This window comes from Acinonyx jubatus, chromosome B4 (genome assembly GCF_027475565.1).
Source record: "Acinonyx jubatus isolate Ajub_Pintada_27869175 chromosome B4, VMU_Ajub_asm_v1.0, whole genome shotgun sequence".
Classification (NCBI taxonomy): Eukaryota; Metazoa; Chordata; class Mammalia; order Carnivora; family Felidae; genus Acinonyx; species Acinonyx jubatus.
The window spans coordinates 136,300,650-136,327,278 of NC_069387.1; the positions used below are offsets into that span (position 1 = coordinate 136,300,650).

The 26,629-nt window shown below is 63.7% G+C and overlaps 1 protein-coding gene and 1 long non-coding RNA gene across 7 annotated transcripts in view; one reads left to right on the forward strand and one right to left on the reverse strand.

Annotated features, from left to right (window-relative positions):
- Positions 1–19,768, forward strand: part of GRAMD4 (GRAM domain containing 4) — a 73,354-nt gene extending 53,586 nt beyond the window's left edge. For all 6 annotated transcript variants that reach the window (XM_053199529.1, XM_053199532.1, XM_053199534.1 and 3 more), the window contains exons 4-19: positions 252–372; positions 4,561–4,622; positions 6,464–6,596; positions 7,034–7,059; positions 7,599–7,690; positions 8,937–9,028; positions 9,927–9,975; positions 11,007–11,078; positions 11,524–11,567; positions 11,650–11,759; positions 13,288–13,442; positions 15,061–15,205; positions 15,879–15,972; positions 16,530–16,614; positions 17,467–17,535; positions 19,137–19,768. In XM_053199529.1, the coding sequence (XP_053055504.1) occupies positions 252–372; positions 4,561–4,622; positions 6,464–6,596; positions 7,034–7,059; positions 7,599–7,690; positions 8,937–9,028; positions 9,927–9,975; positions 11,007–11,078; positions 11,524–11,567; positions 11,650–11,759; positions 13,288–13,442; positions 15,061–15,205; positions 15,879–15,972; positions 16,530–16,614; positions 17,467–17,535; positions 19,137–19,241 (1,454 nt within the window). In that variant the 3' untranslated portion in view covers positions 19,242–19,768. The remainder of the gene's footprint in view (positions 1–251; positions 373–4,560; positions 4,623–6,463; positions 6,597–7,033; positions 7,060–7,598; positions 7,691–8,936; positions 9,029–9,926; positions 9,976–11,006; positions 11,079–11,523; positions 11,568–11,649; positions 11,760–13,287; positions 13,443–15,060; positions 15,206–15,878; positions 15,973–16,529; positions 16,615–17,466; positions 17,536–19,136) is intronic.
- A 5,165-nt stretch (positions 19,769–24,933) lies between these two features.
- Positions 24,934–26,629, reverse strand: LOC128310994 (uncharacterized). The gene is made up of 2 exons (XR_008288914.1): positions 26,495–26,629; positions 24,934–26,290 (listed from the first exon to the last, which is right to left on the reverse strand). It is a non-coding gene; the product is annotated as an uncharacterized LOC128310994 (long non-coding RNA).

The window sequence follows — 26,629 nt, forward strand, 5'->3', positions numbered from 1 at the left end:
GCCTTTCCCGCGTCCGGTCCGCACCGGACTCCTCGCCGTTGCTTTGCGCCAGCTCCTGCCCCCACCGTGTGAGAGGAGCCCCGGTTAATAGTCCCGCCTGCGGTGTCCCCCGCCCCGTGGCGGAGCAGGAGAGACGCCGTGGCCCGGCAGCCGCGGGCCGAGCCCTGTGTCCGAGCCCTCCCGTGGTGCCCGCGCCGTCAAGGGGCAGGGTGGACCCGGGCGATGGTCACCTGGCAGCTGTCTCCCTGCAGAGGAGGAGCTCCGCAAGCTGAGGGAAGAAACCAACTCGGAGATGCTTCGGCAGGAGCTGGACCGGGAGCGGCAGCGGCGGATGGAGCTGGAACAGAAGGTCCAGGAGGTGCTGAAGGCCAGGTGAGGAGGGGGCCGAGGCCCCCCACTGCCCCCGCGGGCGCCTCCTTGCCCCTGAGCCGCCACGGGGGTCGGGACCCCTTCCTGAGCCCCCTGCCGCACGCAGCGACCTTGGGGTTCGCCCGCCGTGGGAGGGTCACCCTCATCCCGGCAGCGCCCCTCCGTTCTGGAGGTGACGCCCCAGCTTCTGGGGGGGATGGTGTGGGCCCTGCTGTGGGTGGAGCTGTCCCTGGCACGTGGCCCCCTCGGCACCCCCACCTCTGCCCGCGAGAGCTGGGCCCCTGCCTCACGGTGCTGCCAGCGAGAAGCGGGTCATTCCGGGGGGTGTTTGCACATTTGGAGATCCGTGCTCTCCCTGTCCCTGCAGGCTGGTGGCCTGGCAGACGAGGCCGCTGCTGGGACATCCCCACCAAGAGCTGGTTCCTCCGTGGGGTGGGCGAGTGCATTGTTGTTACCGAGTGTCGTCACCAGCTCTGGTTCCGAGGATCCCCGCCAGGCTCCAGGTGCCCCGTGCACGGGGTTTAGTCGGTGGGAAGGCGATGGCCGGACGCTGGCTTCCTGTCAGGTCTTACCCGTTGGTGGTCAGCTCCTGGGAGCTGGGGGCACCTGGCTGTCTTTGGAGGAAGGGTCTTTACCCTGCTCTGCAGGCATTTAGGACAACTTGTGTGTGCTTTGGGGCAGCGTTGAAATCGGGCTGTGTTGCCTGTCCCCGCAGGTCAGTGTGGCTGTTCCGGGGTTCTTCGGGACTCCCTGGGTGGGGGAGGCCTCGAGCTTGTCAGGGGAGGGACTCACCCTACTTTGCATTCTGTCCAGGCTGCAAGGCCAGGGCCCCGTCCCAGACATCGGCACATGGGCCTCAGCCAGGACTTTACCTGATGCTGAACTTTCTTACGTGGAAATCTGTAGACATGCAAAGATTCAATTACGTTTTAATTATGCAAAGAGGTGCAGCGAGTCACCTGACCTGGACGGATGCTGGGAGATCCAGGGACTGGCCCTGTCCCCGGGTGCCTTCTCGGCCTGCCGGCCACGGCCAGCCTTCTGTGGCGCGTCACAGCACCGTCTCCCGGACAGAACGCACTTCTGTCTGGGGCAGATGCGTGTTTGGGTCCAGCCTCGCCCGGAGCCCTTGGCTGGAGGCTGCAGTCCCCCCGGTGGCCTTGAGTGGTGTTTGCCCACGTGTCTGCTCTGTCCGTTTCCCAGCCCCCGGCCAGCCTCACTCCCCAGTCCTTCACCAAAGTCCCCTCCCAGTTCTGAGGACGCAGAGGGACCAGTCTCCCACAGGTCTGCTTGGGGGCCAGCTGGGTGATTATAGTTAAGGAGCATCCAGGCCAAGACCCAGGAAGCTAAGGGTTCTGGGGTGCATCGTGGGGCTGCTCCCCTGCTTTATGTGGGGGTGGGGTTTAGGAACCTTCTGGAAACTGAGGCCTGAAGGGGGAGGTACAGGGAGAAGCAGGTTTCCATGCAAGAGATGACTTCTTTCTCTTTCTTTTTTTAAAATATTTGTTTATGTTGAGAGAGAGAAAGCATGAGCTAGGGAGGGTCAGAGAGAGGGAGGGAGAGAGAGAACCCCAAGCAGGCTTTGTGCTGTCAGCGCAGAGCCCAGCATGGGGCTTGATCTCACGAACCTTGAGATCATGACCTGAGCTGAAATCAAAGAGTCGGACGCTTAACCAGCTGCGTGTCCCACAAGTGATGACCTTTTGCACCGTCATCTTGGTGTCTGTGTGGGGGTGGCCGTGGGCCATCCCTGGTGGGTGAGCATGTGGAGGGGCCCCTGCACGCGCGCGCGCGCACACACACACACACACCCCCAAGCTGCAGATGAGCTGTAGGATTGAAACCTGGGGATTAGGTTTATGTAAACCTCTGTTTTGGTTTTAAAGAGAATTTCTGAAAAACCATTTTGGTTAAAGCTTATTTATCAGTAGGCAAAGGCCTTTTCCAGTTCGGGGTCCAAAAGCCACGTAGAAACACTGCCCTCCCACCTTGTGCCCGTCTGTGGCCAGGCCTTGCCTGGGACCCTGGCCTCGGGCTCTCCTCTCGGGCCGTTCCTGTGCTGGGCCCCAGGCCATACTGAGCCTTGGTGGGGGCTGCTCTGTGTGTGGGGTGAGATGGACCCCCCAGCCCAGGGAGGGTCGGGGGCAGAGTGAGCCTGGCGCCCAGCCCTGGCATCACACTTGGAACCTCCCGGGCCTCAGTGCCCTCTGGCCTCGGATGGGTTGCGGATCAGAAAATTGGATTTTCAAAAAGCAATTCAGGCACATTCCACTCCAGCCTTGTTTGCCGATCATCGAGCATTAGCATAGGTTGTTCCGGAATGTTTGAGTGAGTCCACGGGTGTTAGAAATCCAAGGCCCCTTTTTTCCGATTGAGGTCACACGGCTCTTGTTTCCCTGAGGTCACCCCGTTGGTGTCCCCCTTGACCGGGAGCTGAGGGTGGGACCGGGCGCCCCAGCGTCTTAGGCTGCGATGTCCTGATGCCCGTCTCCCCGCTGCCCGCTGTCTCCTGTGTCCCGTGCACGTAACAGGCACCGACAGCAGTCCAGGTCTGGTGGGACGAGTCGCCCGGAGTACCCACACCCGTGTCCTCCGGCCTCTCCCAGGGGGCGGCACACAGCCCGTTACTGTTGAAATGGCTATTTGTTTCTAGCAGGTAATCGTGTTAGAAAAGTCAGAAAAGTGCCTGTGTAAACCGAGCCCAGGACCCCAGAAAGCGGCCACCGGCCACCCGGACCCCAGGCCCACCTGTGGCTCAGGCAGGGCTGTGTCATTCGCAGTGCATGCCTGGGCCCGGGCTCGGCAGGAGCACATTTGTTAGCGCTTCTCAGGTGGGCTGCGGCTTCCGGAACCTCCAGGCTCACAGGAAACATCCTGGTGTTGAGGCCGTCACCCGTGCCTGGGAATGGAAGGCACTCCGTCGGGTCCTGGGCGCCTCTCCTGTTCCCAGTAGACCCCTGTCGGTGGGAGCTCTGGGCGTGGACGGCTGTTTGGGCCGCCCGGCCCCCTCCTCCCTGACCGTGGCTCCCTTCTCTGGGACTCCACCTCTGTCTCGTGTGTTCCTCACCCATTGCCTAGCGAGGCTGCAGGCCTCACCCACCCTGCTTGTCTCCCGTCCAGCTCGTCCCCTGCGCCTCCTGCTCCAGATTCCAGTCGCGGCTTTCAAACCCGCAAACCAGGTCGGTTCACGGAAGTGTGGCGTGAAATCCCGTTATGTGAACAGAGCAGAAACCACCCCCCATCCTTCCCCGAAGCTGAGGGTCTCCAGGCCTGGCATCTCTATCTTGAAAGAGTCCTCTGTGTTCCACCCCACCCCCCAAGCCCCTGCTGAGTTCTGCCTGGGGCTCCACCCTCCCCACATCGTGGGGTCCCTGCTGGCCTGGGAGCCACAGGAACAGTGCGTTGCGGCCCGGTGAAAGCACCACCCCGGGGGCTGGGGGCTGGGAGCTGGGCCAGCTCCATCAGGCCCTTTGGCTGAAAGGTCAGTGGTCAGGGTCTGGCAGGTGGGACAGAACTCCGGGCAAGGGCTCTGAGGCTGGGGGACCGCTGTGATCCGTTGTGGCTGGGCCGCAGGGGCAGGAAGCCAGGCAGGTGGCTGGCACGGGCATCACCCAGCCTGTGGCCTTGCACGGGGCTTGCTGAGTGCGTGCATTGATAAGTGTCTTTTCATTAGCATGCTAGTTAATTAGCGTAAGGGGTATTTATTCGGAACTTAATAAGGAAACAGATGTGTTAGGAGCGCCTGGGTGGTTCAGTCGGTTGAGTGTCTGACCCTTCGGCTCAGCTCAGGATCTCACGGTCCAAGCCCCACATGGGGCTGTGCCGAGGGCGGAGACTGCTTGGGATTCTGTCTCTCCCCCTCTCTGCCCCTCCCCCCGTGCACTTGCTCTCTCTCAAAATAAACAAATGAACTTAAAAAAAAAGCAGATGTGTTAATAGGAGAGGAAAGGGTTGCATGTTTATTAGCGATTACTCGGTTATTAAAAAAACAGCAAAAAAAGCGTGTCCGTCACGAACGCGACTCTGTGAGGCCCGGACGCTGTCACAACGTCTGAGCCGTCAGGTCCCAGTGGAGCCCAGCTGCTTGGAAGGAACACTTGAGTGCGGTGGGCTCCCTGAGTGTCAGGACTTTGCAGAGCCCGGGCTCGCTTGGAACTAACAGGACTCTTGCCCCTTCTCCCCTCCCTTAAGAACCGAGGAGCAGACGGCTCAGCAGCCTCCGAAGGGGCAGGCCCAGGTCAATAACGGAGCAGGTAGGGCCCCCGTGGGCGGCCGGGCCGGGGTGGGGGTTGGGCCTGTTCCTGGGCACACCTGCCCACGCGGGGTCCCCTTGCGTCGGGCCCCCGTGGGCGGCTCCGGTTGTGAGCTGGCGAGCGGTCACAGCAAATGAGATGTGATTTCATTTTTCTGTAAAGATGCCGCGCGGCACCCGCTCCAGCCCTTCCTGACTGAGAAGTAGTGTCGTCCTCACACTGGCCTCTTGGCCACTGACCTGGGGGCCCCTCCCTGGGTCAGGACACACAAGCCTCTTCTCTGCACCTCCCCTCCGCCCAGCCGAGCCCTGTTCTTTATCTCGCTCTACCCTTTGTCCTTCCTAACGATGTCCTGGGAGGAAACGGGATTTTCTGTCCAGCTGTCTAGGGATCTGACCCGGGGTGGGCCTGGCCCTCCCATCTCCTGACGTAGGACCCGTTCCCACAGGCTGACCACTCAGGAGCACCCCCTCTGCTCTGGGAGCTCAGAGTCACACTGGCAGGGCCTCGGGGTCAGGCCTGTCTCACATACAGCTCAGGAAACCGAGACCCGGGAGGGAAAGCCTCTTCAAGGGGCGCCTGCCACGTGGAGGCCCAGACGGGTCCTGTCTTCCAGCGGGGACGTGCAGGTAGGCCGGTCCAGGTACAGGGCCGGCTGCTGTGCCCCTTGGGTCACCGTCTCCCCGGGCCCCTCCACGCTCGAGACCCGGGTTCCAAGCCAGGAGCGACAGGAGAGACCCCGAGGTCCCGGCTGCGCAGCGTGATTGATGAGTCCACTGCACGCGTGGGGAGCATCAGAGAAGTGAAGGGCGGAAAGACCCCAGCGCTCTGGGTCCCCAGCGGAGGTCCACTCGGTAGCCCTCGTCACCGGTGCGGTGTGTGGGCAGAGGGAGGGACAGCGGGAGGAGGGGACAGGTGCTCTGCGTGGTGGCTCCTGCCCCACAGCCAGCACGGAGGGGTGAGCAGCGCCCGAAGCCTGTCCAGGCCACAGGCCCGACGTAGACCTGGGGCTTGGCATACCGGAGCCCCCTGTCTGACTTCACGGTTTAAAAAAAAAGGTTTCTGTGTTTTTAAACGGCTGGGAAAAAATGAAAGGAATGTGGATTTCACAAATGAGCATCCATAGTGTGGTTTCATGGGGATGCAGGCGGTCCCATCGGGTCACGTACTGTCCGCGGCTGCTGTCCAGCCGTCCAGGTGGCTGTAGCATTCACTGCTTTGCCCACCTCTGCGTGTGCTGAGCACAGTCCCGCTCCAGGGAGGGGTGAGAGGCCCCCAGACGCTCCCCGTCCCTTTCTTCTCCGAGACCTCTGTTCCCTGTGCCTGGGCAGCCTCTGTGTGCACAGACCTGGCCCGGTGGAGTGTCACATGGGACCACGTCCCTGCCCTCCCTCTCCTTAATTGTGGCGGGACAGCGCCCCCTGCGGGTGACTCTGTGCGGAGCACTCAGGGTGCGTGGTTTCCTCCTGGTTTTCTGAATCTGTGAGGTGGGTCCCCTTCTCAAGGTCTTGGTCATGGGGGGCAAAGGCCACGTCCTTCACCGGGGCCCCCACCAGGACACAACCCCTGGGCGCACACGTTCCCTGGCCGTCCCTCAGGTCCATGGGGTCCCAGGGGGTGAGCCCCCAGCCAGAGACAGAAAGGGAGGGCGACCCCGTCCCTGGGGGCGGGCTGTCTGCTGGGGCTGCAGCTGCTCCCCGGGAGGGGGGGTGTGACAACAGAGACGCCACGGGGTCCGCGGTGGCCTTGTCGGGCCTCGTGGTGGGAGCGGGTCAGGCTCGGCGTCAGGGTGTCCACGCTCCACTGTATCCGTGTTCCTCACCGGGAGCCCCTACCCGCAGACCGGCGGAGCCAGGGGCTGTGCCCCCGTGTCCAGAAGTGGTTCTACGAGAAGTTTGGGGAGTACGTGGAGGACTTCCGGTTCCAGCCCGAGGAGAGCACGGTGGAGACGGAGGAGCCCCTCAGCGCCCGGAGGTGGGGGCCCTAGGGGGGGAGGGGCCCTCAGGGGAGCCAGGCCAGCGCCTCGGGCGAAGCGACAAAGTGGCTGACGTCAGGGCTGGTCCCAGGGCATGGACACACGCCCTTCCCCAGGGAGCAGGGGCGGGAGCAGGGTCACGTGACAGGCAGTGCCCCCCGCGCCCCCCCCCCCCCCCCAGCTCAACACTCTGGGTTTCGTGACAACGGCGTGTGGGGACCATCGTCTCGGGGACTCAGGTTCTGGGACGCGGGCAGGAGACGAGGGGCAGCACCGTAGGTGAGACCCCCCCCAAGTTAGTGATCAGCAGTGAGCTGCACCTGGTGTGGGCCCCGCGTCCCAGGTCATGCTGTGCTCCCTGCGTGGCAGTGAAACATGGCGGTGGGGACGCGGCTGTGCAGGTGCTGGCGCTCACCTCTCTCTCCCTCCGTCTTAGGTTGACGGAAAACATGAGGCGACTAAGTGAGTACCTAGCACGGCCATGTGGGGCCAGGGGAGTGGGGCCTCGGGGCTGAACTGGACGTCTTTCCAGAAAGATGTTCCTGGAGGTTCCTTAGGAACAAGGCTCCCGTCAGCAGCATGTCCAGCACCCCCCCCCCCCCCCCCGCCATCCATCTGGAGCAGGACAGGACGAGGCCAGCTCTGCCCGTCCCCAAGCTGGGCCTGGACGTGTCCCTCTAGGCCTGGAAGCCCCAGTGGAAAGTGGTGCTTCTCCAAGTATTGGCCAGGCCCCAGGCGATGACAGGCACCCCCCCCCCGCCCCGGCTCCCCCTTTCTCCCGTGTGTGGCACAAGCGTGGGGGGGGGAGCGGCCAGCTGGCGGCTTGCGCAGGGATGGTGCGCGGTGGGTGGCACCGGGGTGGCTGGGAGAGGCCAGCTGGCGGTCAGGCGCCCCAGGAATCCAGGTTGCTCGGGGCCCCCTGCGCTCATGCCCCTTGCGCTGCTGGCTGCCCCCCGGGGTGTGCCTGAGTGCCGGCTTCACCGCGGTCGTTCTGTCCCCAGAGCGTGGTGCCAAACCCGTCACCAGCTTCGTGAAGAACCTCTCTGCCTTATCGGACTGGTACTCCGTCTACACGTCCGCCATCGCCTTCACCGTGAGTCCCCCGGGGTCAGAGACGGTCTGCCAGCCCCCCGGGCGGCCAGCGCGGTCTCCCAGCTGTCCCCAGGGACGCACTGCCCCTTAGCCGCTCTGGCTGTGCAGTGGGGACTGTGCTGCTACCCGGCCCTGGGTTGTCTTGAGGGCATTGCGGGGGAGGGGGAGCCCCAGACAACCCCCCGGGGCAGCGCCTCAGGAGCAGGCCTCTGTCCACACCTCCGTCTGCTCTCCTGGGCGCGTCGGGGAGAGGCTGGTGAGGAGGCTTGTCTGCCCAGGGGCGACCGAGCTCCCTCCCACTGGGCACCTGGGGCTGGGGGAGGCTCCTGGCCTGGGGGCCCAGCTGGGCCTCTGCGAGCCCAGTCCTGGGGAAGGGGTGGGAGGGCAGCAGGCCGGCATCGCGGCCTGCTCTGGGCAAAGGGGACTCGGCCCCCCGGCCCGAATCGTCCTGCCGTAGCTGGCCCCAGCCCCGTGCAAGGAGACCCTCCCATCACTGGCAGGGGGACACAGGCCACCCATCTGCCTGCCAGGCACCGTGGCCAGAGAGGGGCAGCCCCATCTCTGCATTTTGGAAGGTTCTGAGGCTGCCCTAAAGCCCACAGCCCGGTGCCAGCCCCGGGGGGAGAAGGGCATTTTGCTCCTTTACAGAGAATAGGACTCGGACGCGGGGCCCCGGCCCCGCCTTCATCCCGGAGGCTCCCCCTTCACAGGCCCTTTGCCCCACGAGGCCTTTGATAGTGGTCCTGCCTGTGTGTTATCACCAAGAGACGTGCCCGCCATTCAGGCCCTCCTTCCTGGCCTCCTGGGCCTGAAACCCCCCGCGCTCCACTCTCTGCCCTGTCTGAACGTCTGTTGTGTGCCAGGCCCATGGCACGTCGTGGGCTCTCAACCAGCGGTCGGCCACCTCGCCTGGCCGTGCTGAGTCCTGGCGGGGCTTCGAGCTCTTCCTGGGGGAGCCGCGCCTGGGGCCGGCAGGGGCCCGTGCCCATCCCGGGCCACGTCCGGTAGCTGCCTCCCCGGGGCGCCCCCTCCCTGCACACCCAGAGCGGCCCTTGGTGCCACCCCTGGGAACCCCTGCTGAGAAAGCAGCTCTTCCCGGGGCCTCCCCGTCACGCACTCCCTCCTTTGGAGAGGCGCTGGGGGCCTGGGCGCCCACCTCCCCTCGTGGCCTGGCGGGGCGGGGGGTCGGGGGGAAGGAGGAGGGGGTGGCCTGTCCGGGTGCCTGACCGTCTCCCTCCTACCCGCAGGTATACATGAATGCCGTGTGGCATGGCTGGGCCATCCCCATGTTCTTATTTCTAGCAATTCTGAGGTTATCCCTCAATTACCTCATAGCCAGGTGAGCGTGCTGGTTTGCCCGTGTACGTGGAGGTGCCGTCTCCCTGAGCCGGGGCCGCCTCGCACACAGGTGTCTGGGGGTAGTCCTGTGATGGGCGGGGCTCCCGAGCCCCCAGGAGGATGCCCGCCCCCACCCAGCTCGCTGGAGCCGCGGCGGGTGATTTTCGAGCTCCCGGCGGCTCGTCCCTGCAGCTGCCCCCGCTCAGTGATGGTAGCCCAGGGGCCTTGACGGGGCTGCAGAGTCTTTGTGCCCTGGGGGAGGGGGGGGGTCCTGGCATTCAGAGTGAGGGTCCTTGCAATCGCCAGCCCCAAGCAACATGCCCCGTCTTTCCTTCGCGCCCTTGTGAGCACCTTCTGGGGGCTCGGTCGGGATGCCCCTCGTCCCCAGGCTGCCTGGTGTGTCTGAACATGCGGTTGCCCCAGCAGTGAACGTCCCTCCAGAGGAGAGCCCCCGTGGTCCAGATTTGTACGCAGCCGTTCAAAAGTTCACACTTCCGCATACGAGTGTTCCTAGCTGCATCTCGGTGCCTGCTTGAGTTGGTTCATTTGAAAATGTTTTTTGTAGGGAAGCAAATCTTTACGTACTCGTGAGGGCGTCCTCCGTGCCCAGGCGAGGCATGGTCAGCTAAAGTACTTGCTGTCACTGCTGCGGTGACTTACTTTGAAAGACCTGTCGCTTCTGGGCCCCCGGGGGAGGGGCCGGTGAGGGTGACCTTGAATTGTCCATTCTCAAGAGCCAGGGGGCAGCCCTGGTGGGCACGGCAGCAGACGGCAGAGGGTCTCCGCAGCCCCTTCTGTCCCGCACTCCTTCCCGGTCGGGAGCACGGGGCTGGGGATCTGAGGTCCTCCCTCTAACGGCACCAGCTGTTAAAGGCCCGTGATTGTCTCCTCTTGACCAGGGGCTGGAGGATACAGTGGAGCATCGTGCCTGAAGTGTCTGAGCCCGTGGTAAGTCCTGGGAGGGCAAAGGTCTCGGTCTCCACCCGGTCAGGCCTCGACCCGTTGGCAGCGTGGGTACCCTGAGGCCTCCAGCGGCAGCTGTGCGGATGCCCTGGGGAGCCCTGCCTGGCAAGTCAAGGTCAGGGAGCGGAAAGCCAGCATCCCCCGGGCACAGAGCGCTGGACGGCCACACTATGACCCCTTGCCGGCCGACACCCCAAGTGCCCCTTGCTGGCCCAGGCTTGGCGGCAGGGGAACCAGGCCTGTCCTGACCCTTCCCAGCTGGGATGTGATCCGCTAGAGGGAGGTACGAAGGGGGCTGTCACGGTGTCTCCCTGGACCAGTGGACGTGTGGAGCAGGGATCAGCAAGCTCGCGGCCCTCCATCTGATTTTATAAACAAAGTTTTATTGGCATGTAGCCATCCCCTTTCATGTACACACTGCTGCGGATGCTTTGGGGCAGCAACGGCCAGGTTTACTAGCTGTGGCAGGGACCGCATGGCCCACGGAGCTACAGGTGTTTATTCCCTGGCCCGTTACAGAAAGTTCGCTGACCTGCTCCAGAGGGAGACTCTGGCCGTGGGGTGGAGCTGCGGGCGTGGGCGGGAGCTGGCAGCAGGGGTGCTGGGTGCAGTGGTGCCACAGGGGTCAGGGCTCGGGGAGGGAGTCTCGGGGGCGGCAGGCTTGTGCCTGCTGGGCCCCGGTGCCCAGGACGCCCTTGGGAGGCTCTGGTTGAATGAGCTCAGACGAACAGGATGAGGTCAGCCCCCACCCCCCCCCGCCTCAGTTTCCCTTACTGCAAAGTGAGGGGCGGAGGGCTCTGTGCACGTTTGAAGACGACCCGTCAAGGTGCGATCCCTGCCGCTGCCCACCGTCCTCCCGGGCACCAGAGTGGTGTCTGCCAGGCCAGCCAGCCCATGCCGTGCGGGGGCAGCAGAGCGACCCTGTTCCCGGGGCTGGGAGGCCCCTGTGCTGTTCTTGTGACTCATTCCTCTGAGCTGCTCAGTTTCGGAGGGAATTCTCTCCCGTCTGGCTGCAGGAGCCTCCAAAGGAGGACCTGACTGTGTCTGAGAAGTTCCAGCTCGTCCTGGATGTCGCCCAGAAAGCCCAGGTACTTCCCCCTCTCGGGGTCCGGTCTGGGGGTGCCTCTGTGCCAGCATCGCCCAGCGGGGGCCCCCAACGCCGCAGGCCTGGCTTGTCTGTTGTCAGCGGACCTGCAGTCAGCCTGCCCTTTGGCCCCGAGGCAGCACCCGAGACAACCCTGGTTGGAGGGAGGGCCCTCCCGGTCGAGGCTGTCGGCTGGCACCCCGTGGAGGGTGGAGCCCCTACCCGCCGGGCCGAGCTGTCTCCAGGAGGGGCGTGGCCCGGGACATCCGTGTCAGTGCGTCAGCCTGGGCTTTGCACCGGACCCGCCCCCCGTCTTCGGCCCGCGAGTGGCTGTGTCACCCGGCCGTGGCCACACGGGGGCTGGACCTCTCTGGCCGGCCCGTGAGCCCGGCCCTCCTGACGTGGCCGTGTGGATGGGGACCTGTTGTGATTGTGGCTTCTTCGCACAGAACCTCTTTGGCAAGATGGCCGACATCCTGGAAAAGATCAAGAAGTGAGTGATGGGCCCCCAGCCCGCGGCCTCGGGGGTGTGGCCCGCCCCCCCCCCCCCGGCTGAGCCCCGCTCTCCCTTCCAGCCTGTTCATGTGGGTCCAGCCTGAGATCACGCAGAAGCTGTACGTCGCTCTGTGGGCCGCCTTCCTCGCCTCCTGCTTCTTCCCCTACCGCCTGGTGGGACTGGCCCTGGGTAAGGAGGCGCCTTGTCCCGGGTCGGGGGTGAGTGTGGCCCAGGGTGCCCGGGCTGCTTCCCACCAGAGTGCGTGCCACGTGCCTCCCGGAGGCCAGCTGTTCGCGCTCACTGGCTCTCCTCCCTCTGGGCCTCATCCGATGGCTTCTCATGAGGTGTTTACACTCGGGAGACATGAGGCCCATCGCACCCTAGACACGTGGCGGTTGTTTCTTAAATCAAGCTCACACTCTACTCCCGAGGAGCTGGTAGACCCGAAGGCCCACAGGGGCCGCGCGGGGTCAGGCCGAGGGAAGAGAGACATAGGCCTGGGGGGGGAGGGGGTGTCGTGGGGAGCGCTGGCCTCCGTCGTGTGTGGGGCGGAGGCTCGGGCAGAGGGTGAGGTTTCGGAGGTTTGTTTTGTGCAGGTCCAGAACAGCCCTTGGCCGGGGTGGAGCAGGGAGAGCACTGAAGGGCATGGGGCAGGCGGGAGGGCCGGGCCTGTGGGGCCTTGGGCTGTGGTGGGACCTGTGGATGGACGGGATGGTCAGGGCGGGTTCGGGGTTTGTGCCAAACTGCTGGGCAGGTGATATTGCTGTAGTGAGGCACGAGGGATGGCGGGGGATGGGGGGGGCAGCTGGAGGTGGGGCGTTGAGGGTTTTAATTCCAGGGCGGGGCGTGTGCAGAATCCAGGCCACAGATCTGGATGTGCAGGACATGGCCTTTGTCCGTAGTTCAAACCGTGGGGTGGCAGGAGAACTTGAACCCCTCATGGGTTCCCTGGGACCCCTGCCCCCGGCCTCTGCAGGGCAGGGAGGAAGGTGTGGGCGGGGTGGAGGCTGAGGCCGAGGCCATGGTCCTGAGGCTGCCCCTGGCCAGACCCTGACTCCCGACCTGTCTCGGGCCTTAGGGTCCCTGGCCTGGAGCGGGCACCGGCCCGGCTGCAGTGCACGGGTGGGGCTGGGTCCGAGCGGGGGCGTCGAGCGCAGCGGCCACGTGGTTCGGGGGGTCTCACGGAATGGGGGCCGTCCCCACCTGCCCGCGGCCCCCCAGCACGCCACCGCAGCCCTGCTCTTTGGTTGGCGCTCTCCCTGCAGGCCTTGCCAGGAAAGCCAGGGCTGGCAGACGGCGTGGCCTTGGGGGAAGTGACTGGCACCAGCGAAAGTAAAATGCCCTCGGTGCCGTGTCTCAGGGGCCTGGGCCGGGGTGCGAACCCTCTGACCCCGAGTGGGAGCAGGCCCACCGGGTCAGAGGGCGGCAGGCCGCAGTGGGTCCCTTCATGTCATTCTCGGGGCTCGTGACTTGTTTGGGAGCCGGGTTGATTGGCAGCAGCCGGAGTGGACCCCCCTTCGGCTGGGGTCTCCTGGCCCCCTTGCTTCTCCTGCCCTGCGCCAGCACCCCCCCCTCCCCCCGGGGTTCTGCGAGGCCCTCCGTGTGCCCTGGCGCTCTGTCCTCCGCGGGCCGGGGCGCGGGGCTGCCGTGCCGAGGGGACGGACGTGGCCACGGTCCTGGTCCCGGGTGGGATGGGACTGTGTCTTCCCTTCCCCAGGACTCTACGCCGGGATCAAGTTTTTCCTCATCGATTTTATCTTCAAACGCTGCCCGAGACTGCGAGCCAAATATGACACCCCCTACATCATCTGGAGGAGCCTGCCCACCGACCCGCAGCTCAAGGAGCGTTCCAACGCCGCCGTGTCTCGCCGGGTAGGCCGGGCTCGGGCCGCGGCTCCCAGGCCCCCCCCCCCCCCCCCGCTTGCCGCTCCCCGTGCACGGGGAGGCCAGCGTCTGTCCCGTGGGACAGTGGGACTGTGGGGACTTCCCTGCCACCTGGTACTGCTCTTTCGGACGGCCCACGAGCCCCGGGGTTGGAGGCCCCCACCCGCCGCAGGGCCCCTCAGGGCCCCTCCCCCAGACTTGAGCCAGGCGGGCCCCCGGGCCAAGGGCAGGCGCAGTACAGGGTGTTGGTCGCGGCTACCGAGAGCCTGGGGGCCTTGGGAGGAGGGACCCCTGGGGGCTGCTGTCCAGCCCTTCCGTTCCCCGGCTCTGAGGCTCAGGCCTACCTCATGCCCATACGCCAGTACCAGGCCTGTTCTCGTTCACGGTGGAAGGCGTTTGTGGGTGTTGGGCCCTGCGTCCCAAGTTGGGGCACAGAGGACCAGCTGGCCTAGGTGTTCTCCTCCGTCTCGGATGAGGGGGGGACGTTCAGGGTCTCGGGGAGGTCTGGGAAGCCTTCCTGAAGGAGGGGACTTGGATTTCTGAGTCTTGTGTGTAAGTGTCCTCTGAGGACAAGGTGTCTGGTGACCCGCTGATGGGAGGGGAGCTCTGGGTCAGTGTGGGTCAGGCTCTAGGACAGCAACGCCTGTTGGGAGCCCGGGCTCCTTATTAGGGGTGAAGCTTGTGTGTGTACGAGCGGCTGAGCCAGCAGACAGGCCCCGGTTGTGCAGGTGGGGGTGAGGCGGGCAGCCTGGTTCCCCGAGGGCATGGGAGGAGACGAGGGGTTCGTCCTAGCCCTGGGGTGGTTGGGGAGAAAAGGCCTTCATGGGGGTCAAGACCACTTAGTGCTGGCCAGTGTCCCGAGAGACTGAGGGGAGCCAGGGGGCGGGTTCCCTGGAGGAGGTGCTGCTTGCGGCCCTGCTCAACCTCCGTGTTTGTGACCTCACGTCACGGGGACCCCCTTTTTCTCTCGGTCCCACGTGTGTCCCAGGGCACGACTGGGTACGGTGTCTGTCTGGAAGCTGTGTCGTGACCATTTGACTTTTTTTTAAATTTTTTTTTTTAACGTTTATTTATTTTTGAGACAGAGACAGAGCATGAACGGGGGAGGGTCAGAGAGAGAGGGAGACACAGAATCCGAAGCAGGCTCCAGGCTCTGAGTGGTCAGCACAGAGCCCGACGCGGGGCTAGAACTCACGAGCCGTGACATCATGACCTGAGCCGAAGTCGGACGCTCAACTGACCGAGCCACCCAGGCGCCCTACCATTTGACTCTTTAATGTTGCTTTCAGTGACCTGTCCCTCGACCACGTCCCATTTCTCAAACGTGGAGAATGGGCTGCGTGCGCCCGGGGTGGGCTCAGCTCGGCCTTCGGGAGTGGGGACCCTGCTGGGGAGACGGGGGGTCTCCCCGCTGTGGTGGGGCTGTTCTGCCCTCGTGGGGTGAGGGGCGGCCCCTGGAGGGGCTCTTAGGGGGACCGCGCTCCCCCATCTGGGCACACGTGGCTGCGCCTCCTGTACGATGACAGCCGGCAAGGGCGGGGGGCTGCGCGCGCCCCAGTCCCTGCCGACCCGGCGTGGCTGATGGGCACGCGTGTGCTCTCGGCAGCTGCAGACGGCCTCCTCGCGGAGCTACGTGTCCAGCGCGCCCGCTGGCCTGAGCAAGGATGAGGACACTGGTCGCTTCCACGGTACCAAGAAAGGCAATTTCCACGAGATCTTTAACCTGACAGAGAACGAGCGGCCGCTGGCGGGTACGTGCGCGGAGTCCGTGACCCGCCCTGGCCTGGGTGGGGGGGGGGTGCGGCTGGCCCCTATGCTGGGGGCCCTCGGCAGGGACAGCCCCGGGGGCTCGGAGGGCTGCTCTGGGTGGGCAGGCGGGAGAGCCGGGTGTGCTCCTGGCCCACACGGGGCCCCCCCTTTCCCGCGGCAGATGGTTTAGCGGCAGAAATCCGGGGGTCCCCCAGAGCGCGGCTCAGAGCCGTCCCCAGTTTGAGCGTCACCTGTGCTGCCCCGGCTCGCCCTGGCCGTGACCTGTCTGGAGAGCCGTGTGGTGGGAGGCAGCCGGGGGCACTGGTCCCTGGTCAGCCTCCCAGGAAGGGCCTGCCCTGAACTCCTGACCCGGTGGGCGCCCAGGGAGCTGGGTTCTAGAACTGCCTGGCGGTCTGTAGCGTGTGGTGACCAGCTGCGGAAGAAAGCCGTAGAGACCCGACCTTTGACCTCCTCCTGGCCCCTCGTCCTGCAGACCCAGGATGTGCAAACGTGCTTGCCGGGAAGGCGGGGGTGGGGGGGGGGGCGCCCTGCCTTCCTCCCGGGGCGTTACCCGGTGGCGGGGAGCGTGTGTCGGTGCGTCTTTGGGAAGCCCGGGGTGACGGGCTCCCACGGTGAGTGGGAGGAAGCGCTCACGGTCGCTTTGGTCCCCGCTAGTGTGCGAGAACGGCTGGCGCTGCTGCTTGATTAACCGGGACCGGAAGATGCCCACAGACTACATCCGCAACGGGGTCCTGTACGTGACGGAGAAGTGAGTGCCTCCGGGGACTGGCCTCGAGTGGCGGGCCCGCGGCTGCACTTGCTCTGCTTTCGGGGAAAGGCTCTGCTTCTCCCCGAGAACGAGACCGGACAGAGAGCTTACCCCTGGGGGTGGGGCGGGGGGCCCTCCGCCAGGTGTAGGGGCGGGAAGAGGGGCTCCGGGGTGGGATCTGTTCTCAGCCCCGCGGGCCCTCGGCCGCCCTGCCCCCGCACTCACGGCCGTGGCCACAGGCCACGCCTCCCTCTCTGCCCCTCGCTGAAGGAACGGGCCTCGGGGACATTCTTGGTTCTGGTTGGACAGCGCGAGGATGCCTGGCATCCTTCCAACGTCAGCCAGGTTCCGTGTAGGGCGGTGGATTCAGTCTGTAAAAACTGTGAACCTCTCTCTCTCAAAGTGAGGTCTTCTGTAAAAGGCCGGTGCATGGTGACAGGTGGGAGGGGCCCTCTGGGGGTCGCCCTCACCCCCTGGGGACCGTGGTGGCGGCAGCCTGGACGGGGCATCCCCGGTCAGTTGCTGGGTTATGGCTCTGTTTCTTTCTCCCCCGGTAGTTACCTGTGCTTCGAAAGCTCCAAATCCGGTTCTTCCAAGAGGAACAAAGTCATCAAGCTGGTGGACATCACAGACATCCAGAAGGTTGGTTGGGCCCCCTCCTCCCTTCTCCTCGCCCCCTCCCGCGTCAGGAAGAGGAGGCCGTAGGGCCGTGAAGCGGCTGGGCTCCAGCCGCGTGAGTTCACAGCACCAGGCTGGTGCCAGCAGGGAGCTTTGCTGGCCTCGTTCCTGGCCACGGCAGGGCTCCCCTTCTGGAAGGCCTCCACGCAGAGCCCCCTGGGCTCCCGTCAGCGCCCGTGTGCCACGACGGGCCTCTCCCACCTCCTCACGGGTCTGCGCCGGGCGCTCTCCCCCAGATGGGTCAGGCGAGCACGGCAGGGTGGGTCCCAGGTCAGGCCCCTGGGCCCCTGGAGCCACTGTGTATCTGCCCCGAGATGCTCCCCCTGCCTCGAGCGTTTCCTCAGCCAGTTTCCCTTGGGTGTGGTCACGTGACGTGGGCGGGGTGTGTGTGGTCCCCAGGGAGGGCCCGACGCACGCCCTTGGCGGGGCGGCGGGGTCCACCTGCTCCCCGTCTCCAGGGTCTCAGCGCGTAGGACATGGGCCAGCCCGGGCTGTGGGGTGGACCCGGGCTCGTTGGTGTGTCAGGGGCACCCCGCTGGCTGTTGGGGCCCCGGGCCCTCCGCGCCTCCCTGCTGGGGCGTTCTGCTCATGCGGTGCCCCGTAGGGAGACCCTGTGTCGCTTGGGCCCTTCCAGGAGGGGGTGGGAGGGGGCGTTCGCAGGTTTGGGTTCTCAGTCACGAGGTCCGTCTGTCTTCTTGTGGCCAGGAAGGCCAGGGCTCCGTGGGGCTTGGTGTCCGTGGGCCCCGGGGCATGGGGACAGGCTTGGCCCTGGTCCTGGGAGGGGCCCGTGGTGACAGTGTGCTGTCGTCCCCTCAGTACAAGGTCCTCTCTGTCCTCCCGGGGTCAGGCATGGGAATTGCCGTGTCAACGCCATCAACCCAGAAAGTAAGTGCTGGGTGGGAAGCCGGGGAGCCTGGGGTGGGCCCGGGGCTGCGGCCGTAAGGGGCCTGAGGGGCGCCCCCCCTCCTTCCCTCCTTCCTTCCCTCCCTCCCTCTTTCCCTCCCTCCCTCTTTCCCTCCCTCCCTCTTTCCCTCCCTCCCTCCTTCCCTCCCTCCCTCCTTTCCTCCCTCCCTCCTTCCCTCCCTCCCTCCTTCCCTCCCTCCCTCCTTCCCTCCCTCCTTCCCTCCCTCCTTCCCTCCCTCCTTCCCTCCCTCCTTCCCTCCCTCCTTCCCTCCCTCCTTCCCTCCCTCCTTCCCTCCCTCCTTCCCTCCCTCCTTCCCTCCCTCCTTCCCTCCTTCCCTCCCTCCTTCCCTCCCTCCTTCCCTCCCTCCTTCCTTCCCTCCCTCCCTCCTTCCCTCCCTCCCTCCTTCCCTCCCTCCTTCCCTCCCTCCTTCCCTCCCTCCTTCCCTCCCTCCTTCCCTCCCTCCTTCCCTCCCTCCTTCCCTCCCTCCTTCCCTCCCTCCTTCCCTCCCTCCTTCCCTCCTTCCCTCCCTCCTTCCCTCCCTCCTTCCCTCCCTCCTTCCTTCCCTCCCTCCTTCCCTCCTTCCCTCCCTCCTTCCCTCCCTCCCTCTTTCCCTCCCTCCCTCCTTCCCTCCCTCCTTCCCTCCCTCCTTCCCTCCCTCCTTCCTTCCCTCCTTCCCTCCTTCCCTCCCTCCTTCCCCCCCTCCCTCCTTCCCTCCTTCCCTCCCTCCTTCCCTCCCCCTTCCCTCCCTCCTTCCCTCCCTCCTTCCCTCCCTCCCTCCTTCCCTCCCTCCCTCCTTCCCTCCCTCCCTCCTTCCCTCCCTCCCTCCTTCCCTCCCTCCCTCCTTCCCTCCCTCCTTCCCTCCCTCCTTCCCTCCCTCCTTCCTTCCCTCCTTCCCTCCTTCCCTCCTTCCCTCCCTCCTTCCCTCCTTCCCTCCCTCCTTCCCTCCCTCCCTCTTTCCCTCCCTCCTTCCCTCCCTCCTTCCCTCCCTCCTTCCCTCCCTCCTTCCCTCCCTCCTTCCTTCCCTCCTTCCCTCCTTCCCTCCCTCCTTCCCCCCCTCCTTCCTTCCCTCCTTCCCTCCTTCCCTCCCTCCTTCCCTCCCCCCTTCCCTCCCTCCTTCCCTCCCTCCTTCCCTCCCTCCCTCCTTCCCTCCCTCCCTCCTTCCCTCCCTCCTTCCTTCCCTCCTTCCCTCCTTCCCTCCTTCCCTCCTTCCCTCCCTCCTTCCCCCTCTCCTTCCTTCCCTCCTTCCCTCCTTCCCTCCCTCCTTCCCTCCCTCTTTCCCTCCCTCCTTCCCTCCCTCCCTCCTTCCATCCCTCCTTCCCTCCCCGCGGCCGCAGGAGCCCTGCTGCTCTCTCCGGTGTGGGTCAGGTGGGGGCTGAGGCCCGCAGCGGGGGAGGGTGAGCCGGGGGTCCCCCCGAAGGCCGGGGGCCTGGCCTCTGGGTGGAGGGGGGGGTCTGCCCTTGAGCACCAGAGCCTGAGGGGCTCTGCTAGGACCTGGCCTGGGGCCAGGCAGGGCCTGTGTTGGGGGCGGTCCTCCTGGCTGCGTGCCCGTGCCGGGTCACCCACCGCCTTTCCTCCCCGCCAGCCGCTGGTGTTTGGTGCCATGGTGCATAGAGACGAGGCCTTCGAGACCATTTTCAGCCAGTACATGAAGATCACAGCAGCAGCCGCGTCTGGTAGTGACAGCTAGTGTCCGTTCTTCCGGGATTCGCTGGAAGGCTTTTTGTTGTTGTTGCTGTTGTTGTTCTCTTTGGTTTCTTGTTTGTCGTTTGTTTTTTTAACGATTTGATGGTGGAAACACTTTGGACATCCTCCTGATCCTTTGCAATAATTCCCCTCGATCTGTGGTTTCTGTTGTGTTTACCCTGCGTCTTACGGACCCTTCACGCAGGGGTTGGGGCCCGCAGACAGCGCCAGCCCATCTGACGGGTGAGGCGTGTCCCACGACCGCGTGGACACGGAGGCAGGGGATCATCGGAGGCCCGTGGAACGGAGGACACGCAGGACGCGCCGGCCCCAGCCACCGCCGAGCGCAGCAGCTGTTTCTGAGCCCCCGCCTGGCCAGAGCCCCCGCGCCAGCCGCGCACCCAGCCCTCCGGAGGCTGAAGCTCTTCCACACCAGAAGCCATAGCTAAGGAACAAGCACTCCCTCCTCCCCGGGGGTGAAGGACGTCGGTGACGAGCAGCTCAGAGGCCCCTTCACCGACCGCTGGAACGGGTCTTTCCTCTGGGGAGACCCCCAGCCACGCGTCCTCAGGGCGAGATCTGGGCCGGGGGTGCGGCCCCGTCCGGCTTCAGCTCTGTGCCGCCCTTCGTGGGAGAAGCAGGCTGGCTGGGCCGGGGCCCCCGCCCCCGCCCCGTCCTGACGAGCCCCCGGGAGTCCCGGGCGTGGTAACCGATGCGAATACAGAGTGATGTGCCGCAGAAGCACATCTTTTTAACGCTTTGCCCTTGGGAAAGCCCCGCAGAACGTGTCCCAAGACCTTTGGGGGCACCCCAAGCCGTGGTTGCTCTCAGACGGACATCAGCCGCTGCGTGGCTGGCGCTGCCCTCCGGACGAGGGAGGGGGTTCTGGGGTGGGCGGGGGCGGACAGGAGCGGCCGGGCTTGCGTCCGGTCCGCCCGGGGAGCCGTACGGGGATGCTCCGGAGGGCACCGGCTCGGGGGAGTGGCCGTGAGCGGAGCCCGGAGGTTTGGGGCCGGGCGGTCTGCACCCCTGACGTCCGACGGTGTCCCGGTGGGCACACAGCTGTGCTGGCACACGCTCGGGGGGGGGGTAAGGGTGAGCTGGCACCAGTCTGCCCCCCCCTCCCCCGACGCCTGGGGAAGCCAGCGCTCCTGTGGCCGAGGCCGGGGGCGGGGGTGGTGCCGTGTGGGGACAGGCCTGTGACGTCTGTGAAGGACAGGCTGAGATCGTGGCGGTCAGCGCACTTCCGACTCGACTACTCCAGCTCCTTGGCTTGTCCTGAGTCCTTTTGGGTGTCACTGGGATTGTTTTTTGAAGAAACAGAAGATTATATTTTTTACAGAGAGCAAGCTGTTTTTCTTATTTTTGTATCATTTTTCAGATGTAATTTTTACCTTTGCTCTAATCCTAATTTGCTGGTTTGGGTGAGACCCGGTGGCATGGCTCACGTCCCCCCCGCTTCCCGGGGGACCGTAGGGCCACGCTCCGGGGCCCGGGCAGCGCCTCCGGGGGGCCCAGCCGACCAGCCTGATGAAGCACACCCCCGACCCAGTCGGTGAGATCTGAGGGCGCCCGTGGCACCCACCAGCTCCGGCCGTGCTGTTGACGGGACCCTGCGGGCCGCCCTTCCGTAACAATGGAGGCAGAGCCCGCTGTAAACCTTGGCTTTGGCTGCCACACAGCTGGACCGGCTCTCGTGGCCCCGTGGAGGTTTAGGGCACACCTGGGACCCCCCCCCCCCCCGGCAGATCCTCCCTCAGCGCCCGAGGCACACGGGGACAGGCTGCAGGGCGACCCCCGGGGCCGCCAAGGGGTCGGTGTGTGGCCTGTCCACGGGGTGGCCTCGCCCTCTTGGGCAGAGGGGGTGGTTTGGTTTGAGTCCCTTTTGAGGAGAAAGGGAGATGAAAACTGACCACGTGCCGAGCGCGGCCCCGGGGGGCACCGGGTTCTGTGGGCGCCCAGGCCCCGCCGGGAGGAAGGCGGGCCCGCCGCGGGCTCCGGGCCTCCTGGCAGAGCGAGCCGTCGTTTCTATCGAATTGTGTAAATCTGGGCAGATACTGCGTTTCTATGACTGATCACTGAACTAGAAGGAATGTTACATTTTCTACGTCTGAAGCTTGAGTCTATTTTGGATCTGTAAATAGTCCTTACTGCTGTCATTTTTGTTCAACGAAAGGATTGTACTGTCTGAAGAACCAATGAAAAATCCCCTGTAACATTTTTTTAAGAAAACTTTGTTTGTTTAAAGAAGTCTTGTATAAATTATAATTTTTATTTAAATAAACCTGACGTGCTTTGTGCTCAGGGGAGCGGTGGGGGCGGGAAGGGGGGTGCGCTTGGCTTTCCTGGCAGAGCCCGAGTGCGTCACGGGCAGCGGGAGCCCAGGAATCCCGCGGCCACCAGGGCACTGGAGGGTACTGGGGGTTTGGGGCTCCACAGCTGTCTTGGTGACCGCGGGGGGTGAGGTGGGTGCCCGGGGAGCGGGCTGTGGGATGGGGCCACGAAGGAGGGTCCCAGGGGCCCGTGGACATCGAGGAGCTGGGGGGAGCAGGGAGCAGGGCCCCAGGTCCTAGAAGGAGACTGTAGGCCAGTGGGGCCGGCAGCTTGCAGGTTGGGGCGTCCCGGGCCTGGCACCGGGTGGCAGTGGGTGGTGGGACCATCACTGCAGGGCTGCGGGGGAGCCTGGGGAAGGGACGGAAGCGGCGCCTCGGGTTTGGGGTGCAGGCCCCGGCCCCACCTGGGCGTGACCTCACTGGGAGGGGTGGGCGTCTCTGGCGCCCTCCCCTGGGGTCTGAGGCTGAGAGGTGGGGGGACTTGAGGACCCCGGGCAGAGGGATCCCCAGTGGCACCTGTGGCTTGGCCGATCCAGACACTGACCCTGGAGACAGAGGGATGCAGGAACCGGGCCGACTTCTGAACCCGCCGCGGTCCCGCACCGAGCTGAACTGCACACGACTGAGGGCGTCCAGCCCCCAGCACCCCAAGCCCACAGGAGCCCGCGGGAGGCAGAGACCCACCCAGCTCCCACCAGGTGAGCTGGAGCTGGACAGAAACCAGGTCTGATGGGCCAGCTCTGCCCCCAGAGGCGTGGCCTTGTGTCCTGCCTCCATCCACCTGTTCGTCCAGCCATCTCCCCATCCATCTGCTGCAGGCACTGTCCGAGGGGCTGGGACGTAGCCATGAAGGGCCAGGGGTCCCTGGGAATCCCCGTGCCGTCCCCCAACCCGACTCTCCTGACAGCAAGAGAGGGCTTGCCCAGCCCCAGAGCCCCCGCTCGCCCCTCTGCAGCACAGCTCGACAGGACGGTCCCTGCGAGCGCCCGGCCCTGTGGGGACACCTGCTCTCTGGAGGCAGAAGGGTGAGGAGGGGTCCGAGCCCAGGGTGTGGGCGGCACAGGCCCCACCCATCCTCACTGGTGGGGCTCCGGGTTCTACGTCTGTTTTCCTATTGGATGTGCCAGTGAAACAGCACAGAGCTGCCTAATCGTGATTGAAAACTTTGCTGGCTGTATTTCAGCGTGGTTGGTTTCCTTTGGGGGCCTGGACACGGCATTTCGCAGCAGCACTCTGGAGAGGCCGTCTCTGGCTTCACCTGGGGGTCCGTGAAGCCAAAAAAGGCGACTTGGTGCCCCTGTAGTACTTGGCCTCTATTCCCGGAGAGATCGAGCCCCTGTAGTGCTCCTTCTGGCTGCAGATCGGGTGGGGAGGGTCCGGGGACGGAGGAGACAGGAACACAGAGTCATTTGTTAACGGTCTTGTTCAAGCGGGCTTCCCTTCACGGGCACCCGCGGTTTCTTCTGTAACAGCATCTAGCGAGCGAGTCTCAGGACCATGTGAGTAAATGCGAGGGCCACACGTGGCCTGGGGGGCTGTCACCACGCGGTCAGGAGCCAAAGGTGGTGATTCTGTTCACCCACGGAAACCAACACGCGGAGCTGACTCCGAACGCGTCTGCTGTTAACGGAGGCTGGAGTGAGGGGTTGGCTACTTGGGGTGTGATGGTCCGGAAGGCTGTGGGAGATTCAGGGGGCAGCCACTGCCCGCGAGGTGAGGAAGGATCCAGAAGACCCTGTCCTGTGCGGGGGTGTGTGGGGAAGCCCCCGGAACCCACCGGAGCAGGGAAGCCCGCCCCTTCCTTCTGCAGGGTCCCGGACCCTGCTCCCTTAGAGGCACGTTGTCCCTTCTGTCCCTAGCAGTCCGAGCTGGTGCAGACAGGGGGACCCGAAACGTGTAAGGTCGTAAAGGCATCTCCTCGAGGACTCCTGCGGGTAGGTGATGGGACTGGGGAAACCCCAGGTCTACAGCTAAGTTGTCACACGAGGCACGTTTTCTGGAGACCGTGTGGTATGTGGTACGTGAAAAAAATCCCATTTTTATGTAAAATAAAAAAAATTTTTTTAGGAGGTAACAGCCCCAAAATACATTTTTTAGGAATATATCTAAACAGGATGAAAAGAGACTTCAGGGAAAATTCTAAAACTGTTGAAAGACCTGAGCGAGGACCCTTCTAAATGGCAACGAGTGCAGCGTTCGCACGCCGGGAAGTTCAGTTTCGTGATGAAAACATCTCAAAACGTGGGGAATGAAGAAGTTACAGAAGACAGCACGCGGTGGGTTTCCTTTCACACAATGAGCGAAGTGCGTGGAACTGAACCATGTGCCTGAGCCTCTGAGCCCTCAGGAAGGAAGACCCCGCTACTGCCCGCTGGGGCTCAGCAGCTTATCTGTCCTGCCAGATAAGCCGACGGGAGGTGGATGGACGGGAGGAAGGACACAGCGCTTTGATTTGATGCTGATGTTTAGTTCATGCAAAGTCCCACGGAGGCGGTTAAACCCGGGGCTTATGTAGCATTTTAGCAAGAGGACGCTTACCTTTGTCAAGGACACCAGGGTTGGGGAGGGGGCCGCCTGGGTGGCTCAGTCGATGGAGCGTCTGACTTCAGCTCAGGTCACAAATCTTGAGGTTCATGAGTTCAAGCCCCATATTGGGCTGCTATCAGCACAGAGCCTGCTTAGGATCCTGTCTCGCTCACCACCCCCCAGAAAAAGAAAAAAAAAAAAAAAAAGGAAGGAAAGGGGTTTGGGCTTCTAAGGTAACATGACTTTACTGGGGAATTTTTTTTAACGTTTATTCATTTATGTAATAATTTATTTTTTGAGAGAGAGTGCACGTGCGTGCACAAGTGGGGGAGGGGCAGAAAGAGGGACACAGAATCCGAAGCGGGCTCCAGGCTCCGAGCTGTCAGCACAGAGCCCGACGCGGGGCTCGAACTCACGAACCGCGAGATGGTGACCTGAGCCGAAGTCGGCCACTTAACCGAGCCACCCGGGCGCCCCCTACTGGGGAATTTTGTGTGGGACATGATGGAGGATTTAGGCTTGTGCAGACCCACCTCCCCAGCGGTAGACGCGGTGGACGGGGTTCTGCTCCTGGAAGCGGAGAGGAGGGCACACCTTCTCAAGGGGAAGTTTATGTCCCACTCTTAGCGGGGACGGGGCGGGTGGGGGGCAGGAAGCTCCTTCTGCATTTGCGGCCTCATGGTCTTCAGCTCAAAACAATCCTATGCCAAAGTGTGTGTTGTGTGCGTCCCCTCCCCTCACAGGGACCAAGGGAACAGCACGCTGCGAACAGTCACCTCTGTGGAGGGGCGGGGAGGGGCGGGGTCAGCCTCTAAGGACACACGGGGACTCTGGGCCTGGCCGGTAGGTACACCATCGTTCATTTTATTCTTGCTCTTTAAATTGTACATAGGTGTTTTCACAAAACATGCTCTGCTTTGAAAATAACACGAATTTATAAAAGAAGAAAAAATTCTGCCCAACGTAACTTTATTTCTGTCTTCTCAAACGTGTCAGAGCAAATATGCCATTTTCTAATCTCGAAACCCGCAAGATTAAAAGAAAATGAAGCCACCTCTTCCATTGGTCCTGCCCCGTTAACACAAGATTGTGCAAGGAACAAAGTCGAGCCTGCCCGCCGAGCAGGTGCAGCTTCCGAGGTTCCTCCTTGGTAGTCAGAACAAGCGGGAAACGGGTCAGGGCATAACTACCACCACGGTTTTTTGCACCCATGAGTCACACAGGAAGTTAAAGCCTAGACTAATCCTAGATGATCCTAAGTCCTCACTAACCAGCTGTCAGTTCTGACGTGCACATGTTGGGGCTCCATCTGGGGCCTTCAGGAGATCAGAACCCCCTGCCCACATGGGAATGTCTGGAAAGTACTTCCATCCCGTGTAGAGATTATCAAGGAGTGCTGGGGGGTGTTCACACAACCACACGCACCCTAAGAACCGTCCCAAGGCCTGTGATGTCGGCACAAGGTCAGCCCTCCAGGAACCGTGTGGCTCGCTTTCTCGGTGAACGTGAACTGTGGACTCCGGCCTGGACTGTTTCTCTAAAACCGGCCATGGACTTCAGACCAGTACTGTTTTAGGAAACCTCGTCAAGTAACAATCCACAGAGCGGCTGTGGGCGGCCGGGAGCCCCGTTGGGGAGGCCCTCGCGCCCCTGCTCAGACCTGCCAGTCCTGGGTCTGGTTTCTTCCAACCAGCAGCAAGCACTGAGAATTATTTTCATACCCAGACTTTTCACCCACCCGCTAATCATTAAAACATCGGATTCGCACAATCGCTTGATAATGTGATCTTATTAAAAAAGCCAGTTAAAGCTACCCTTCTTGTCTGACCTGGGATTGAATGATAAAATAGGAAATTTCATGTATACTTCAAAATATAAATGCTGCAAGTAAATTCTAAAAATATATGATGTCTGTTAATGCTAAAATGACTACTTGTGCCTACGTGAGGTCAAGGGCACTCGTAAAGCACATGACGGCTTGTGAACCGCCTCTTGTAACAGGCTTCCTCTCTCTTTGCCAACCAGAGTTCAAGCCTCATCTTGTATTTCAAATAAAGCTATTTTCGATGCATCTCCCATATAGCCAAGCATGAATACAAAGGAAATGGGGCCACAAGCATGCACGAGGGCCACCCCAGGGCCGGTGGCCATGCCTGCAGGGAAGCGCCAGCCACCTGTAGGGAACCCCTGGCCACTGCAGGGAACCCCTGGCTGCCTGTGAGGAACCCCCAGCCGCTGTAGGGAACCCCCGGCCACTGCAGGGAACCCCCGGCCACTGCAGGGAACCCCTGGCCGCCTGTGAGGAACCCCCAGCCGCTGTAGGGAACCCCCGGCCGCTGCAGGGAACCCCTGGCCGCCTGTGAGGAACCCCCAGCCGCTGCAGGGAACCCCCGGCCACTGCAGGGAACCCCTGGCCGCCTGTGAGGAACCCCCGGTCACTGCAGGGAACCCCCGGCTACCTGTAGGGAACCCCCAGCTGCCTGTAGGGAACCCCTGGCCGCTGCAGGGAACCCTGGCCGCCTGTAGGTTGGAA